This window comes from Clarias gariepinus, chromosome 2, assembly GCF_024256425.1.
Source record: "Clarias gariepinus isolate MV-2021 ecotype Netherlands chromosome 2, CGAR_prim_01v2, whole genome shotgun sequence".
NCBI classification, from domain to species: domain Eukaryota; kingdom Metazoa; phylum Chordata; class Actinopteri; order Siluriformes; family Clariidae; genus Clarias; species Clarias gariepinus.
Genome location: NC_071101.1, coordinates 48792501 through 48812500, shown reverse-complemented (window position 1 = coordinate 48812500; position 20000 = coordinate 48792501). Strand labels below are relative to the sequence as shown.

At 39.8% G+C, this 20000-nt stretch overlaps 1 protein-coding gene across 11 annotated transcripts in view; it reads right to left on the bottom strand.

Annotated features, from left to right (window-relative positions):
- The window catches only part of ptprk (protein tyrosine phosphatase receptor type K), a 124133-nt gene that overhangs the window by 24968 nt on the left and 79165 nt on the right, over positions 1-20000 (bottom strand). For 7 of the 11 annotated variants that reach the window (XM_053515818.1, XM_053515825.1, XM_053515829.1 and 4 more), the window contains 6 exons: positions 18871-18976; positions 14316-14589; positions 12919-12955; positions 6175-6310; positions 3221-3250; positions 693-853 (listed from right to left, as the gene is read on the bottom strand). In XM_053515818.1, coding sequence (XP_053371793.1) covers positions 693-853; positions 3221-3250; positions 6175-6310; positions 12919-12955; positions 14316-14589; positions 18871-18976 — 744 coding nt within the window. The remainder of the gene's footprint in view (positions 1-692; positions 854-3220; positions 3251-6174; positions 6311-12918; positions 12956-14315; positions 14590-18870; positions 18977-20000) is intronic. The other 4 variants (XM_053515859.1, XM_053515905.1, XM_053515885.1 and 1 more) reach the window with 1 other exon arrangement.

Genomic DNA, 20000 nt, shown 5'->3' with positions numbered 1-20000 from the left:
AGAAATAAAATGAAGAAAATTTTTAAGTGTGGAAGATAAAAATGTTCACACCTACGTGGACTTCCCGGTAGGTTTGTGTGTGTGTGTGGGTGTGTGTGGTGTTTGGGTTTTGAATCATTTGATGAGAAATCTATTTATTACTGAAGGAAAAAAAAAAAACTGACTTTCAAATTAATTTAAATCAAAGAAATTCAAGTAAGAAAGAAATAAATCATTACTTTTTAAAAATGGTCCAGGTGCGTTTTTTAGGGTTTTTGTACTTTATATATACTGTAGATTTGTAGCTACTGAATATAAAGTGGCAAAATATATATATAAAGTATAATGGAGTCAAAAATGTATGGTTCAAAATGAATTATACACTTTCATTTGATCTTTCATTTTTAAAATTATTAAACAATAAATAGGTTAAATATCAGTAAAAAATCTTTGGCTTCACTTGGCCTGGGCGATATTTAAGAAAGAAATGTCAAATAATTGTATCATTTTTGTTTAAAACAATTATTGGAAGATTTTTTGAGCGATTTACAAAGTAAAATAATGCATCATAAATGGATTTTAAAACTAGAACTGTGCACCACAAAAGAAAAGAAAAAAGAAAGTATTTCACATTGAGTCACCCAACCAGAGGAGGACTCTAACGCCCCAAGCCGAGGCTTCGTATATATCAAGGAGGTTGAATCTGCACTTACATCGGTTGTTGAAGCTGTGCGAGTCCATGAAGGTGACGGTCATGGGTTCCTCGGTGTGAAGCGTGTTCTGCTCGGCGTAACTCCGGTCCATGGCGTTCACCATGTGGGTCATCTCCTGCCTCGCGTTTCCCGCCGCGTCCTTGCGCTTCTTCGCCAGTTTCCTGACGAAACGATCGCTTTGTTACTCATTTTATTATGATTATTATTATTTCTGAACAACAGCCAGCCTGATACCGAAACATCAGGAAACACCAGCAAGACACAGGAGAGAGAGGAATGAACAGGAGGAGACAGCTTTAGGTCTGAAGGAAACACCCAGCAGAAGATCACTGTATGAGCATGCTGAAGGTTTTCACTGCTAAACTCTGTAATGTAATCTTACCAGTGTTTCATCAAACCACGACTACAACCAGAGCTAAATCTTCATGTGTTTACACTGGACAAAATGATATGATTCGTATTGTGATAAATTTCGCCACGATTACTTTTCTGATTGGATCATCAGTACTTCGTTCAGTATTTAACCAGGTCCATGGTGGGCTTCATGTCCCGTCTACTGCATTTAGAAACTTTTGGGGATTTTTCCTATTTTTGCACATTTTTTTCATGTACAGGTGCTTCTCAAAAAATTGGAATATGATTAAAGTTGATTAATTTCAGTAATTCAATTAAGTGAAAAAAAAGTGAAATTTATATATAGACTCATTACACACAGACTGATATTATTGCAAGTGTTTATTTTCTTTCATTTTGATGATTATGGCTTACAGCTAATAAAAAAACAAAAATTCAGTATCTCAGAAAATTAGAATATTGCGAAAAAGTTCAATATTGAAGACTCATGGTGTCACAATCAGCTAATTAACTCAAAACACCTGCACTGGTTTCGCACTGGCTCGCTTTGCATGAATTACTGCAGCAATGAGGCGTGGCATGAAGGTGATCAGTCTGTGGCACTGCTGAGGTCTTACTGTATGGAAGCCCAGGTTGCTCTGAAAACATTTTTTAGTTCTTCTGCGTTGTTGGGTCTGGTGTCTCACATCTTTCTTATCACGGTACCCGATAGATTCTTTATTGGGTTTAGGTCGGGCAAGTTTGCTGGTCAATCGAGTCCAGGGATACCATGGTACTTAAACCAGGTATTAGTACTCTTGGCAGTGTGCTCTAAAACCTCCTGGTAGACGTCTGCACTGACCTTGGACCGGATAAAACACACTTTACACTGGCTTTCAAGCGAAATGGACACTGTGTCTCTCCTCTCTACCTCCAGACTCTGAGACCCAAATGAAAAGCAAAATTGACTTTTCATCTGAAAAGGCCCAATGAGCAACAGTCCAGTCCTTTTGTCCTTAAAAGGTAGGACAGGTAGGACACCTCTGATGTCGTCTCTGGTCCGAGAGTGGCTAGACACAAGGAATGCAACAGTTGTAGCTCATGTCCTGGATACATCTGTGTGGTGGCTCGTAAAGCACTGACTCCAGCTGCTGTTCACTCCTGGAGAAGCTCCAACAAATTCCTGAATGGGCTCAGTTTCACTATCCACTAAAGGCTGCGGTTCTCCCTGTTGCTTATGCACTTTATTCTACCACATTTTTTCCTTCCATTCAACTTTCCATTAATGTGCTTGGATAAGACACTCTGTAAACAGCCGGCTTCTTTAGCCATGACCTTTTGTGGCCCACTGAACCAGACTGAGAGACCATTTAAAGAGTCAGGAAACCAGTGCAGGTGTTTTGAGTTAATTAGCTGATTGTGACACCATAAGCCTCCAATATTGAACTTTTTCGCAATATTCTAATTTTCTGAGATACTGAATTTTTGTTTTTTTTTATTAGCTGTAAGCCATAATCATTAAATTTTAAGTAAATAAACACTTGAAATATATCAGTCTGTGTGATACAGTCATACACAGTGCGATATGAAGTGAAATGCTCGAAATGAATTGATATAATACATCAGTTTAATTTTTTGAATTGAATTACAGAAATAAATCAACTTTTTTTCCTTTTCTTGCTTTTGTGCTCTGCCCATAAACTCAGACGCAACAATATGGAAACAAAAAAAAAAACAAAAAAAAAAAAAAAACATATACGGTATATAGTGTACACCGGTGAGTGTGTAAGAAGGTACTAAGGGATGAATGATGTGTGATAACCCGACACACACGTACACACACATGCACACGCAACACCAACAAAAGTAAGAAAGAATGAAAGAGGAAAAGAAAAAAAAAAGAAATGAATAAAAAAAAAGACAGACACAAATGCAGCATTCTTTTTTCAACTAACACAGCGCTCGGGTCATGGAGAGCACGGAGCATGTCGCTGGAGCTGGGAATCATGGCAGCGTGATCGTTGTGATTGTGATCGCTCGCTTGCTTGCTTGCTTGCTTGCTTGAAAAGCGGGAAGTCACTTGAAAAAAGGATACTGCATCTTTAAAACACTAACAGAACTAACCGAGGAGAGACAAAGACCAACAAGCCCTGGACTCGGCTTTAAGCAGCACCCTTCGGTTTCTGTTTACTTACAGGTAATATGAGTAAGAATAGTAGGTCCTCCTGGCGAGCGAGTGAGAAAAAACAGCAAACAGCACAAACAGAATGAAGAAAATAGAGAATACGGGTCAATGCAAACACTCTTTCCAACAGAAGCAGCAAATTGTGCCTTGGTTTATTATAAAAATAATAATAATAATAATAATAATAATAATAAATAATCGTTTGGATCTCATTAATTAAACGCAGCATTAGTGAACAATTCGCATGCAACCTAAAAAAACAAAAACAATAAATAATATAAATATATTTTAAAGTAAAATAAAAACACCTCAGCAATTTAATTCTTTAATTTTTATTTATTTACTTTTAATAAATTAATTGATTTATTTATTTTACTATTTTGGACACTATCTCAAAGTAAATTTGCCACTTTTCTGTTTCTTTAATTTAACTCTTAACATGCGCGCCTCAATAATAACTAAATGAAGTTACAGTAGAGCTGGGCGATATGATGACATCATCAATAATACTGTGAAAATACCTTATATCTTGTTTTTTTTATTATTGTAAGTAGCTACGATGATGTTTAAATTTTGCACTTTAAAATAAAAAAAATGTCATTTTAGTTTTAAATATTCGTATTTTTAAACAATTCTAAGCATTTAAATATAGATATGATGTCATTTTATAATAGATAAATAGAGAATATTTATAATATTATATAACTATATATTTATAATAGAAAAAATAAGAACCAACTTGGAAATTATTCTCGTTTACTATTTTTAAAATATGTTTAGGAATGTATAGAAACTGTTCGCTAAAACCTAAATCTATTACATCATGAAATATCTTTGAATATCGTCATGTGATATTTTCCTCATATCGCCCCGCCCTACAGTCTGTTTCTGATTACATCTGTCCGATTCATCAGTCTTTAATCCAGGAAGAAAAACCCACAGCTATTCACAAAATATGTAATATATATATATATATATATAAAAAAGTTTAGCAAATTACACACCTACGCAGCAGGCATCCCGATTTAAACAAAACGAAACAAACAAAAACAATCATGGTCGTAACCACCATTTTAAAGATGCAGTATCTCTCAAAGGCCAAGCTTAAACACATCAGACATCGCTCCTGCACGGACCCGCGGAAAATCAGCGAGTTTCAGTCCAAACCAATTCCCAACGATCCAAAAGAGAAAGAAGATTCATGATTGCAGAATGGAGGAGAAAATAAGAAAGAAAGAAAGAAAAAAGAGCCATGGGTGTATATAAGAGCCCCTCTGTACTTCAGGAGCTGAGGATTTGGCACACACGTTGCCGTCACCGTGTGTACGAGTGTGTACACCAGGGGGCAGTGTGGTAGCAGAAAATAAAAAGCAAACTTTACAGGGGGGAAATGGAAAAACTGTGAAAAGTGTTTCATGGAGTTGAAGAACGGATAGAACATGACATGGCTTTGTTTCAAAAAGAGAACAATTAAACACATCATATTTATCCTCCCTCATCTGTATCGAGAAGCACTAACGGCTTCATTTAACCCCGGAGACAATCGGAGAACGCTTGCTGCAATACAAGACGGGGCGTTCGAGTCAAAGTGGGATTGTACAGAATAAAAGAACACAGTTCTGTCGTGATCTGAAACGCCGGCCCCCCAGGAACTCCTTAAATGTCCCGAACATGTGGGAATGTCTTGGAGTGAGGTCAGGACCGCACAGGGGACGTCTCATCACCGTACGGTAATTAAAGTCTTCTGTTAATATCAATCACCTGTTTTTACGTCTTTACTCACCAGAAATAAGTCCCGGTTTGACTCGAACGCCCCTGATTCGGCGTTATAACGGCACCGAGTGTTAGCTTGGCTGACGCGCTTCGTAAAAACAATGTTATCACTGGGATGTTTTATTATCCCACGATGAGGATCGGCTTCAGGAACGTGTGGGAACACGTGACACTCAGGAGGTCCGGCATGGTGTAATATCAACGCCCGGCCGATACTGATGAGCGTCGCGGCGCGTCACTGACCGTAGGTTCGATTCGAACGATCCGAGCCGTGTTTATTTTTATGAAAGGTCTCTCTGCGGGAAAATTCACTAAGCGAGCATTGAGTCTGGATCTGGTCCAGGAGGGCTTCACGCCAGCGCCACCCAACCGCCACGAGCTGAGCCAAGATACACACTCGTCATCAGCGTCACCGCTCACACACACACACACACACACACACACACACACACAGAGATATGATAATGTTATAAATTCTCATTTACTCAACCCCAGAAATGCACTTTTACAGCGAGACGGGCGAAAGACTGTGTGTGTGCGTGTGTCTGTGTGTGTGTGTGTGTGTGTGTGTGTGTGTGAGAGAGAGAGAGATAGAGAGAGAGAGATCATTTAAAACTGGAAAGGAACGAATAGACAGAAAGATTGAAACAGAGATAGAGAGAGGAAAAAGGAAAGAAAACATAGACGAAGAGAAAAAATGAGAAAATATAATATGGGGATGGAGAGACAGCAGAAGGAGGACAGAGACTGATAATAGAAACGGAGAAAGAGACGTTAAGAAAGAAAAAACAATGAAAGCAGAGACAGAAAGAAAATAAAAAAAAATGAAAGAATTTAGGGAGAAAAGAGAGAGAGAGAGAGAGAGAGATGCGGTCAGACACACGATGGCGTTATTAAACAAACAGTAAGAGAGGAGAGCTTTGTGTGTGTGTGTTTGTGTGTGTGTGTGTTTGTGTGTGTGTGTGTGTCGCTATGGTGTAAGGGGAATAAAACACACGCGCCATCAGAGGAAAACAAGCAGCACACACACACACACTTCCTGACTTCAGCTCAGTGCTGCCACCGAGTGGTTAGCATGTAGCAGTGCAGCTGTACAGATGTGTGTGTGCGTGTGTGATGAACATGGAGATGGTGTGTAATGTAAAAACAGAGAGCTAGATAAAGAGAGAGAGAGAGAATAAATCCTCTCACCTTTTCTTCACCAGTAAGATGGCCATGAGCAGCAGCAGGATGAACACCAGCACGGCGGCGCTAATCCCGGCGATTTTCACCACGCTGTCCGTCTGTTTCGCCGGGTCGGGAATCACCTCCAGCTCCTCTGTGGCTCCTGCACAGGGCGAAGGACAGAACCGAGGTGTCGGTTTATAACCATATAACCTCATTTTCTTATTTATTTATTTATAATCCCTTTAATAATGCTCATTTCTCAGTCATTGCTAGTCATGCTAGCTTGCGGGTTGATTAAAAACTACAAATTGTGCTTCCCAGTGGCACCGCGGTAATGAGCTGGTAATGATCGCAAGTTTGAATCCTGCGTGATGCTGAAGGCTAACTAAAGTCTAACTAAACTGTATTTCATTCTTATAACATATAAAAAAATATTGAACAATAAAAACCTCACATCTGAGCTAATTTAATAACAAGCTAGCTAGCGGTACCGCAAATGTATTAGAAAGTTATCTTTAAATACTGTAATACGAACTTTTAAAATAAACTGCCCAGTGTTCACTTCGAAAATGCTTAACTGATTAAAAAAAAAAAAAAAAGAAAATACAGTAAATAAATAAATAAACAACTATCTAAGTAATGTAACGAATGTAAAATGAATTACAAGCTAGCGTTACATAAATAGCCGCTTAGCCAGATAGCGTGGGAGCATGTGTAAATACAATCCACTCATTAACATCGGAATTAGGATTACGCGTACTAGCTAGCTAAGAGCTCTCTGCGCGTCCTGTAGGTAGGCACATGTCTGATGAGTCAGTCGTAGTAAAAAAAGGAGAAAAGAAATGGCATTTTAGCGTTAGAATCCGTAAACATAAACACACAGATCCATTAGGAAGTGCACTTCTGCTGGACACGACACTCATAAAAGGACACGCTGAATTATCGAGCTGTAACACACACACACACACACATATGCACTCTTTTAATGCGGCACTGTGTGCGTGTGTGTGTGTGTGTGTGCGTGTGTGTGTAGAACCCTGTAAATACACACTAATGTACTTTACAAGCTAACAATGAAGCCATTACGGCAGTGTCAGTGAGCATCGACCCGGACGGTTATTGTGCTCCTCTCACACAGAGCGCTCGCGAGGTTAGCGTGAAACAGCGACAGCTTTTATTAACAACGCAGCGACCTGGAGCGAGTGTGTACGTGGCTTTTAAACACCGGCCTACTTTCACTCCACTTCCTCCTGCTGTATTTCTATCTCTTCGTCTGTGTGTGTGTGTGTGTGTGTGTGTGTGATGTTAAATAAGTTGATTTTAGCTTTATAGTTACAGGTCCTGGAATACTGAGACTAGATCTGTGTATAATCTTACAATATAAATACTGCATATCATTTTAACTAGATAAACTGTACTGTTATTTTACTACAGAAATTCTGTACATTAATTATTTTTATTTACATCCATGTAAATTCTGTAATTTTTTTTTAACTGTATACATTTGGTATATATATATATATATATATATATATAAATAATCAGCTAAATTCTGTAGATAATTTTAACTACATAAAGTCAACTATATACATTATATACATACAATTATATAAATTCTGTATATATATATATATATATATATATATTTTAATCTGGTATATAATTGTAACTATATATATATATATATATATATATATAGTTACAATTATATAATATAATATAATATATATATATATATATATATTCTGTAAATTGTTTACATTTACATTTACATTTAGGCATTTGGCAGACGCTCTTATCCAGAGCGACTTACATTTTTATCTCATTATACATCTGAGCAGTTGAGGGTTAAGGGCCTTGCTCAAGGGCCCAACAGTGGCAACTTGGTGGTTGTAGGGTTTGAACCTGGGATCTTCCGAACCGTAGTCCAATGCCTTAACCACTGAGCTACCCCTGTCCCCTACATACCTTTATTTAAACTTAAAACTTAAAACTTAAGTTTTTAAACTTAAAACTTAAAATTTTACTTAAAATTATTTACATAAATTCTGTAAATAATTTTTAACTACATAAATTGTGTTTAGAATTTTCACTAAATAAACAAAACTATAAACTTCATCGCAGGTTTCACAGATAATCCTCTATTGATATTGATTTTAACCCATCCAGCTTCCGTAATTAAAGCTCTACGTGATTTTTATACAGTTAGTTTATATAAAATTCTTACCAAAAAGTTCTGTAGATAATTTAATATAATTTAATATTATTATAATATACAGTATGGAATGAACTATACAGATTAATTTAGCAGTACATAATATTAGCTACAGGTTCTTTAAGTTTAAAATCTTTTATATCATTTACTGTAGCTATTCAGGTTTATTTCACGGGTTTAGTTTATTTCACGTACACCGTACACCAGTTCTGACTAACTAGCTTAGCTTATGTTCTAGATGCTTTATTATCAACAGCACGTGAAAATTAAGGCTGGTTTAACCCTCGATTTTCTCACTCGCTTCATTCGGTACTTGGATAAGACATTAAAAAGTAGTTCCTGGACAATGTGTTTCTCTGAAGCTGGTTTTGAGGTCAGTCTTAGATGATACATTGCCACAATGACGTTACTGGTGCAGAAAATGTGTGCATGTGTGTAATTTTAGGGCACACACACACACACACACACACAAAAGCACAAAGAAGAGCTCTGGATGAATTGTGACATTGGGGTTAAAAGGTGACTTGGTGTGTGTGTGTGTGTGTGTTTAAGTGTGTGTGTGTAAGATTTGATGCTGTGCAGTATTGGTACAGACACGAATCCCTCTCTCTCCTGCCAAAACACTTACACCAGCGTCAACTCTCATAAACACGGGTGTCGAGAAGAAGAAAAAAAAACGTACTGGAAGAAATTCAAATGAAATTGGATTACATCCATTTCGGAGATAAAACTGCTCGCCTAAAATGAAAATCTATTTCCCCCTCCCGCTAACGGTACATGACACGGAGCGTATCAAATTCTGTGCGCGACCGCCGCGAGCTTCCAGCTCGCTGCTTTTATTATGTTATCTCCCGCAAGAAAGGCAGAGATGGAGCATAATTAATGACAACAGCAAATCTATAATAACAAACGCTTTCATACTCCATCCGTCAGGTGCGGCTCTGGGGCCGAGCGTCTCCTCCGTACTGTAATACCCCACGCTCTGCTGAGAGCCCCGAACACCGTCCGCCGTCCGAGGAGCCGAGCGGGATGATTTAACCTGCACTCTTCCTCGGGGGATGTCTTTTAAGGATTTCTCAGTCACCAGGATAAATTAATCCTAACTTTAATGTCAATCACGGACATGCCTCTGCAGCTCGCAAATATATATTTAACATCATCCTCGTGAGACTCTATTACTGCGTGTGTGTGTGTGTGTGTGTGTGTGTGTTGCAATTTCCCTTTCATTGTTTCTCTGTATTAGTACCTGGTAACTTTGAACTTAATCACTGGCTTTAAAACAGAAAGCAGTTCGGCAAAAAGAATTAAACCTGAAGGTCGTCATAGCCGGACGTTCTCACAGTCTCGAGAAATTAAGCCTATTGTCAAGACTGAATAGAAACGTAATTATGGCTGGGAGAAAAAAAAAAAAAAACCTAAAGCCAAAATACTTTAGGATTGAAAATAGAAAACCTGTAGCTGGACAACTTTAATTCGAAAACTGGAAATAATTCAGCTGGATAAACTTGACTCGAGTTAAGAATGAACTTTTTGGAAATTAATTTCAAGAGAATGTTAAACTGTTTAGCTTAATAAACTAGGACTAAACTTACGCTTAATTTTTTTTTAAATATCTTAAGCTGGATAACTTACAACCTTCGGAAGTGTGCATTTTACTTTAGATAACTTGACAAGAATGAATATTACTTGCTCAAGACCTCATTGTTAGCTACAGTAGATAACTCGCGAAGCTAATTTACACTGATTCTGTTTTTATGCTGTTATTTCAAGACTAACCATATGAATGTTTCGTTTGCAGATTGTTAACTTTAGTTTAAGTCCAAAAATCATTGTAAATTATATCAGCTCGAATTCTTAGCTGGATAACAGCCCAAAATTCAGTCTGAGCTTAAGGATAACTCCTGAGGTCTGAAGAATAAAGTCAGGACTAATTCATTTAGATCCTTAGTCAGGAACGCGAGCCAAAAGTCGACCCTTAATCAGGAAAAGAACTGTATTTGGTATCCAGTGCCAGTAGCAGTACCTTAAGTGAAATCACATATTTGTAGAAAAACCGTACTTCGCCTGGCTGAAAGAGAGAGCCATTCCAGAAGGGTCAAATTATTGGGCTGCGTCAAGCAAAGAAGATTTGAAACAGGGTTAAGGATAGTGCTGAACCATCAACAGTAAAATCCAGAACTATGTTTAATAATGAAAGTAAAAGTATCTCCATACATGTGATGAGAACTCACAGAACTGGGACTAAACAGCTGTGTGTCCATAAGAAGGCCTCATTAGAGAAAAAAACGTGCAGCTGGACTTTGGAGGGATGTAAAAAGGTCATGTGACCTGATGAGTCCAGACTGAGGCTATTCCAGAGTGATGGGCGTGTCAGGGTGAGAAGGGAAGGACGCGAAGCGATGCTCCCATCATGCATAGTGTCAAACACTATGATTTTTTTTAAACAAAAATCTTTTCTACTTTTATCATAACAAAAACCATATTATGACTAGAATAGAATTGATGAAATAAGTGTTACACAGTCAATTGATGTAGTGTATCCATACAAGACTAGTGTTTCATGTTTCCACCACTAATGAATTCAGTTGCGAGCTCACGATAAAATTATAAACTGCGATATCAAAACACATGGCACTCAGACAATCATCGAGATGACACTCGGAGGGGATTAACAGTTTAAAGAGCATATGAGACGGACTGTCCCCATCACGGCTTGTCCCCTAGAGAACCTCTACGTGCTAATGCTCGTCCAGCTGGCTATGGATTAGCTAGCAGCACTTTCGTTAATTTCCAAGCCATAGCACTTTCAAAATCCTCCAACTGCACTTAAAAAAAAAAAAATCCCAGATAAAGCAGCACAAATACGCATTAGCACTGCACCGGGCTGAGAAGCGCACCATATGTCCTGGAGCTAACACCATAACAAACACACGTCTCGCTGAACAATGGAGCGGCCCGGAAAAAGTATGTGTGTTATTTCTAGTTATTCCGGTGGTCCAACAGTACGTCATAAAAACCATATAATCTCAGGGAACATTACCAAGGTGCTATACTTCCATGTCCTCAAGGCACTTTCTCTTAGGGACCATCGTATCCAGGGTTCTACACACTTGTGGTGCCACATTTTAAAAGACCGAATGTAGCCTTCTGCATCTTATGAATTGTAGACCCTACGTTCTCAAGGTCTTATGTTCCCAAGGTTCCATATTCCCTAGGCTCTGTGGTCTATAAATTCTGTGTTCCCAGTGTCCTATGTAAGGTCTCACACTCTCAGGTCTCTTTTTTAAAGCTCCTTACATTTTCAAGGTGCTAGATTTTTTGTTTCTTATGTCCTTAACGTTGCATATTGCCAGGGTCATCTATTTTCAAGGACGTAACATGTTTTGAGTGTCCTATTTACTCCTATGTCCTAATTTCTTATGATCTTATGTCCCTACAAGATTCAATTGGAAGGCAATAACCACTTGGATGACGTGTTAAAAAGATAAGAATTGTGTGTTAGTTCCCACTTTAGAAGCTGTTTAAATACTTTTACCCTATGGTGCTCAGGGACCACAGGGCTGACAGACCACTGGGGTGAGAGACCATCAGGCTGATGGACTACTGGATCAAGGGACTACTGGATCAATAGACTACCAGACTGAGGGACCACTGGGCTGAAGGTCTACCAGACTAATAGATGCCCAGGTTGAGGGACAACTGGGCAAAGGGACCTTTGGGAAAAGTTGCAACCAGTGGGAGGGACAACTGGGTTGAGGGGACATGGAGCTGAGGGAAAACCAATTTGAAGGAAGACAAAGATGTGGAAACAGAGATAAAGAATTGTCCGGCTAAGGGAACATAACACTGGGCTGAGGGAACATGGAGCTAAGGGACACTGGACTAGGACATATTGGACGTAGGGAACACCGGGCAGAGGAACCACAGATTTGAAAGAACAGCAGGTTATCAGTTATACTAACACTGAAGCAGTCACAGATGTACATTTAATAAACAGAGAGCAGGATTAGGGCACATGTTGTATTAAAATTTGTTTTTATATAATTCCTTTACTGAAAATCACGTGTAGTCTAAAAACGTGGCCAAACATTTGTTGAGAATATCTTAAGGAATGTTTCTTGGGCTGTAGCGGAAGGCTGAGCCAGTCTTCTAGCACATTAATTTGAGGAGATGAGTGCACGCTGGCGCAGATCACCACTTGTCTGATATTTTAGGAGACAGATGAAAAGTGCGGATTATTGAAAATCTCTGATGAAGCACAAATCATGGCGATTGGCTCGGTTTGTCCTCACGCAGCCGTGAAAACAGCACATCAGCAGAGCAAGGTGCTTCACCAGCAAATATGTCACGGAGATCACAAATAAGCTTTCACTGCAAAGAGACAGCGCGAGTATGTGTGTATATGTGTGTGTGTGTGTGTGTGTGTGTGTGTGTGTGTGTGTGTCAGACTGTCCATGTGGGCATGAGAGCAAGAGACAGGAAATAAGCAATATGTCCAGTCCCGCCATTCCGAAGAGAACCTCGGAATGAAAAGCAATAAAGCAGGTTCTCACCTTTAGATGCCAATTTCAAACACTGCGTCTTCGTTTCCTGTGGAGGAAAATAAAAAGTAACACACACACACACACACACACACACACACACACACACACACATACACACACACAGAAAGAGCTCAGTTAAAATAATTACCAATCAGCATGCATTTGAAATTCAAAATTATTCCACATTATTGTTTTCAGGAATATAATGAATTATGAAAGATCAAAATGAAAAGAAAAAAAAAAACAGAGAATTTTAATAATGTTTATCCAGGCATCTCTGCTTAGACTCATGAATTAATGAATTAATTAATTAATCAATCAATCAATTAATTGATGGATGGATGAATGTATACATCGCTGGATGATGGATGGATGAATAGACAAATGGACGGGTGAATTGATAAATAAATGGATGACTGTAAGCGTGTATGAACATTAAATCCACTTGGCCCCGCTCTGGCCCCCATGTGGGGGTGGGGGGGTGGGGTGGGGGGGATTGTTCCGCAGGGCCTCCAGGGGAAGCTGTGGTGTCCGGCACCAGGATGTTAGCAGCGGATCATTTGGGTGCTGCGGGCGGGGCCTCCGTGGATCGGACTTGTTCGTCCAGCATATCCCATGGGGCTCGATCGGATTGGGATCTGTGGAGTTTGGAGTCTGGGTCAGTGGCCATGGGCCTGATGGGCCCAGTATGCGGTGGGCTGTGGTGCACTGGGTGTTCTGGTGCATTTTTACAGCGGACGACTTTTTATTGTTAGTAATTTGTGTTACATTGGCTTTTCTGTAGAATCGGACCAGACGGGCTAGCATTTGGTCCCGTGTGTTCAAGTCAAACCGGAACTGCAGACGATTCTGGTGAATGAAGGAGTAATAAACTCCGAGCATAGTACAGTGATGAGACTGTAGCAGTAAAACACCTGACTGATGCAAACAAACTAAGTAGCCGCTCTTGTACTGAAAATCTACCAAACGAGAGGGGACATATTTTTAAAAAAAAATGCACTTTATGCAAGTTGATTATCTATAATAACTTATTATAAATTATAACACTATTTACACTAAATACCAATGACATCATCGATTTAATTCAGAGTGAAGCCTTACAGTTACATTAGCTAATGTTACCCGAGTTCTTTATTTCTAAAGGAGCATATCTCGTCATTCATAAAAACCTTACATGTGGAAATCTTTAAATGTTAAAATCTTCTAATGCATGTACTAATGCTTTGTTAAACGATGTCTAAGGCAGTGCGTACGTTATGGAAAAATAAAATAAGTGCACCATTAAGTGAAGTGACGTGGGCATTAATAGATTTTACTCTATTGAATTAGAATGCGGGACAGCAGTAATGAGTAATACATTCCAACTGAGAAACATTGTGTGTGTGTGTGTGTGTGTGCATGCTGACCTTCTCCACACTGCTCACTGCCTGGAAGTAAATGTTGTAGTTTTTGCGTGGGGCGAGCGGAGCGTTCCAGTAGCCGCGGTACGTCTTGTTGTCTCCCACGGTGAAAGGAGCCGGTTCTGGAAGACTCCCAGGAGGAAGCTCTGCCGCGAAGTAGTACGGAGAGCCGGAGCTGGAGGCCGTCTGGTATGACACGGGAACCTGGAAACACTCGAGGGGCCCGGCGTCCCTGCGCGATCGGTGAGGGTTCAGCTCCTCCACCACAATCTGGTAGGCACTGACACACAACCAACCGACCAATCAGTCGAGGCGGAATATAAAGAGGAGGTAGTAGTGCTGTTGATCCGTTCTGTTCGCACACATCTTTACACTGACACTGAATGAAAGTGATGTCTATAAATCTCCTCACACGTCCATTACCTCATTACTTTAGCGTTATGAGATAATAATCAGGACATAATTACAGCTCGCATCAGCACAGGCATTTCCCTCAAGGTGAGCCGCGGGTAGGAGGGAGAGGTTTCTCTGCTCGTTGTTGTTTTATTTTAATTCTCATTTCTTCCTCACCATCATGTATCTGTAGCTGCACGGCCAGTTTATCCAGTCTGTCCATCTGTCCACCTGTCTACCTGTCCATCAACCCATCTGTCTACCTGTCCATCAACCCATCTGTCTACCTGTCCATCAGTCCATCAACCCATCTGTCTACCTGTCTACCTGTCCATCAACCCATCTGTCTACCTGTCCATCAACCCGTCTGTCTACCTGTCCATCAACCCGTCTGTCTACCTGTCCATCAACCCGTCTGTCTACCTGTCCATCAACCCGTCTGTCTACCTGTCCATCAACCCGTCTGTCTACCTGTCCATCAACCCACCTGTCTACCTGTCCATCAACCCATCTGTCTACCTGTCCATCAACCCATCTGTCTACCTGTCCATCAACCCATCTGTCTACCTGTCCATCAGTCCATCAACCCATCTGTCTACCTGTCTACCTGTCCATCAACCCATCTGTCTACCTGTCCATCAACCCGTCTGTCTACCTGTCCATCAACCCGTCTGTCTACCTGTCCATCAACCCGTCTGTCTACCTGTCCATCAACCCGTCTGTCTACCTGTCCATCAACCCACCTGTCTACCTGTCCATCAACCCATCTGTCTACCTGTCCATCAACCCATCTGTCTACCTGTCTACCTGGCCATCAACCCATCTGTCTACCTGTCCATCAACCCATCTGTCTACCTGTCCATCAACCCATCTGTCTACCTGTCCATCAACCCGTCTGTCTACCTGTCCATCAACCCGTCTGTCTACCTGTCCATCAACCCGTCTGTCTACCTGTCCATCAACCCGTCTGTCTACCTGTCCATCAACCCGTCTGTCTACCTGTCCATAAACCTATCTGTCTACCTGTCCATCAACCCATCTGTCTACCTGTCCATCTATCTATCTGTCCATCTATCCGTCTGTCCCCCTGTCCATCAACCTGTCTGGTCTACCTGTCCATCAACCCGTCTGTCTACCTGTTCACCTGTCGATCAATCAACCCGTCTGTCTATCTGTCCATCAACCCAGTCTGACTACCTGTCCACCTGAACATCTAACTTCCTGTCCACCTAAAGATCTATCCATCTGTCCATCAACCCATCTGTCTACATCTCAATCAACCCATCTGTGTATCTGTCTATCTGTTCTATCCATCTGTCCTATCCATCTGTCTATCTGTCCATTTGTTCTATCCATCTATCCACCATCTAGGGGTCCATCTATCCACCTGTTCATCTATCCACCTGTCTTTTTGTACATCTATCCACCTCTCTACCTGTCCATCTATCCACCTCTCAACCTGTCCATCTATCCACCTCTAAACCTGTCCATCTATCCACCTCTCAACCTGTCCATCTATCCACCGCCCTACTTGTCCATCTACCTATTAGTCTGTCCATCTATACAACTATATAGCTGTTCATCTAGCTACTATTATGCCTATTAAGCTACTCATCTGTCTTCTGCCATTTTTGGCCTGGTTGTCCATCTGTCTATCTGTCTGCTTGGGTATCTATCCATCTTGCCACCTATTTTTCTGTCAGTCTATTTACCTGTCCGAATAGTCTTCTATAATCCCAGCTTGTCTAGCTATCCATCCATGCATCCATCCACCTGTCTATCCATCCAAAAAACCCACCTGTCTACCTGTCCATTTATATCTACCTGTCCAAATACCTACTAGTCTGTCCATCCATCTACATGTTTACCCGTCAGGCTTTTTCATTTATCTGTATCCCCTTGTTCCATATCTGTCTATCCGGCTGTTTATCCACCTACTCACCTCTCTGTCCGCCTATCGTCACCTGTCCATTAATATTCTATACTCATTGTCTGTCTGTCCAATCTCTCCCGCTGTCTGCATATGCTCTGTATAACCTCTTTAAAAAATAGCAAAATAAAAACAAGCAAGTCAATAAACCAGCAATCTGTGTGTGTTTGTGTGTTTGAGTTTAACGATCCAGCATCCCATAATATTTCTACAGATGGACTGCCAGTCCCTTAAAACACCCTGTCTGTCTGTCTGTCTGACTGTCTGACTGTCTGTCTGTCTGTCTGTCTGTCTGTCTGTCTCACCTGTCAATGGCAAACTGTTACAAATGACCACAGCAGATGGTCTCTCTGTCTCGCACTCTCTCTCTCTTTCTCTCACACACACACACACACACACACACACACACACACACACACACACACACACACACACACCTTAACTATCTCTCCTGTAAACAACCAGGCCGTCTGTCTCCCTCAGCAGCTAGGTCTGCATGACGACAGAGCGCACGTTGTGCAAAGAAACAAGAAAATTTATCACAAAGTCAGAGAAGGAATAAATAAATAAATTAATAAATAAATATATGAATAAATGAATAAGGCAGAATGTGTGAGGAACCATTTTTAATAATTCGCAAAGCGGCGGTGACGATCCCCCGAATCCCAATCAGGGCTTAGCGTAAAGACACAAGACTTAACAACGCTGATACGCTTTAATCCCTTTAATCTGTCAACAATATCTGCTATAATCCCTCTCACACACACACACACACACACACACACACACACACACACACACACACACACACACAGAAGGAAACCCATCCCTTATCTGGATGACAGTCTGATTACAAACACTTTCTCTTTTATAGCAGAACACAGACGTGCAAAAAGTAATTACACCCCCATAGTTCAATGATAAAGTGTATGCAGGAGAGCTGCGTCCTCATGTACAGAGTTCAATAAAACGGCCGTACATCAGTAACGTCGAGTCCTGGTCCACCTGGACCTTCTTCATGCTGTTGGTAGAGCTGTTGAGAATAACCACCCTCTCGTTCTATAAGAGCTACATCCTGCCCAGGTAAAGCCTCTAACCCTAACCTCACTCGCTGGGAAACGTAACACACTTCACTGCTAACGTCCCATCGAAGGACTACGAGGGTTCATCCCAGGCTGAGACGAGACCACAGCTAGCTCATATCTAACTCAAAAACAGGGCCGCGCGTCAAGCCAGACGCAGGACAAGAACGGGAATTAAACTAAAACCTTCAATTTAAAAACTAAAAAAACTAAAACTTAAAACTACGTTTAAAAAGGAAAAAAAATCCAGTCAAATTACCAGAAATTGCTTAACAGAAAAAAATACAACAAAGCTAATATAACATTATAAAGCTTATTTCTAAACAAATTTTAATTATTTGTTTGCATAAATTTCTCAATAGATGGGTTAGGGTTAGGGTTAGGGTCATCTGCCAATATAGCAAGACATTTTAGCGTAAGATTTATAAAATGTCATAGAAACAGCGTATTAATAATAATAAGAAGAAAAAGAAGAAGAAGAAGAATCTTATATTTGGTTGTTGTAATTTCTTAATTATGGTAAGACATTTTACATAAATGTGTCCAGACTCAATATCAGACTTGAGTGACAATTTCTTTTCTATTTGCAGATAATTTTGTTTATTTATAACAATAAACCCTAACCTTTATTAAAGAGAAAGAAAAAAACAAAGAAAGAACTTTAACTTAAAAAAAAAAAAAAAACTACAATAACTGGAAACTGTTGGAAAACTATACATAATTTGACTAAATTGATGTCTATTATTATTCAATTAACACGTTGACTATTTTTATAGGATATTTTCTCTTTTTTTTTTGTTTACAAGATACGAAAAGAAGTAAAACAACCTTAAAAATAAATTTCAACTAAAATAAAATGCTTAAGCTGAAGATATAGAAACTAATAAGAAGTGCATTTCAATGATAGAGAAACGAGTGAATTGAGAGTCAGCTTTACAGCAGTGCAGGATGGTGTCGATACCGGCAACGTTTAAAGAAAAAGAGCAAAAAAAAACTACAATAACAGCAAATTACAGTATAAAACTCAAAGCAGCAGCGAAAACAAACCCCGAGTGAAGAAGGACCTTCTGACCTGGTTTGGTGTCGGGACTAGACCTGTGACTAGGCCAGGACTAACACTGTACACACACACACTGTACACACTGTACACACACACCTGATGGGAGCTCCTTTAGCCTGCGCGGGTTTGAGCAGTATGGTGATGGTGGTGGCCGTGTCGTTCAGGACGGCCTCGTTCCCGTCGTACTCCTCCAGGATGGGAGCTGCAACACACACCACTCGGGCTGATTCATTACTCATCACTCAACTCATGCTCGTGTGTGTGTGTGTGTGTGTGGAGTCATGTCAACAGAGCATGTAGAGCCCCACACACTAGCTGTTCTAAGAGGCTCTACACCAGGTGCTCCAGCACACACTCGCGCGCTCCCTCTCTCTCTCTCTCTCCACTCATCAGTTACTTCACTGTGTTTATTAATAAATCATGTGTTTATTACAGTAATGTGTGACACTGAGACACAGCGTTCATGTAACAGTGATAAAAGCTAAATTCTAATAAAAAGTAATAAAAGGAAACTCCTTAAGAGCATCACGCGTCCTACTTACAGCTGTGTATATTACTTTCATTTCATGATGCGTTTGTAAATTTCATAAGTAATACAACACTGTGTCTGAGTGTAGACACTGGGATTCATATTCACACACACTGTCTCATTCACACTCATGTCATCTTCTGATTATTATTATACAGCACTTATTATTATTATTATTATTATTATTGTTGTTGTTATTGTTATTATAATTATTATTATTATACAGCACTTATCATTATTATTATTGTTGTTGTTGTTTTTATTATTATTATTATTATTATTATTATTATACAGCACATTATTATTATTATTGTTGTTTTTATTGTTATTATTATTATTATTATTGTTATTATTATTATAACATGTGAGCGGCTTTTAGATCAGATTAGTCTAACAGTGTGTGTGTGTGTGTGCGTGTGCGTGTGTGTGTGCGTGTGTGTGTGTCTTGTTCCACTTCCCTCCCATTAATAGTCTTAAGAAGCTTTTAGGTCCAATTCACCTTCTCCATTTAATCTTACTCAGTCCTGTGTGTGTATGTGTGTGTGTGTGTTTATGTTCTTGTAAACAATTTACTTGCAGCCACATGTAAACAAAAACAAAAGTAAATTTTGACAGGTTTTTAAAAATACTTAAAAAACACACAGGAATACACACACACACAAATAAATACACACACACACACACCCACACACACCCC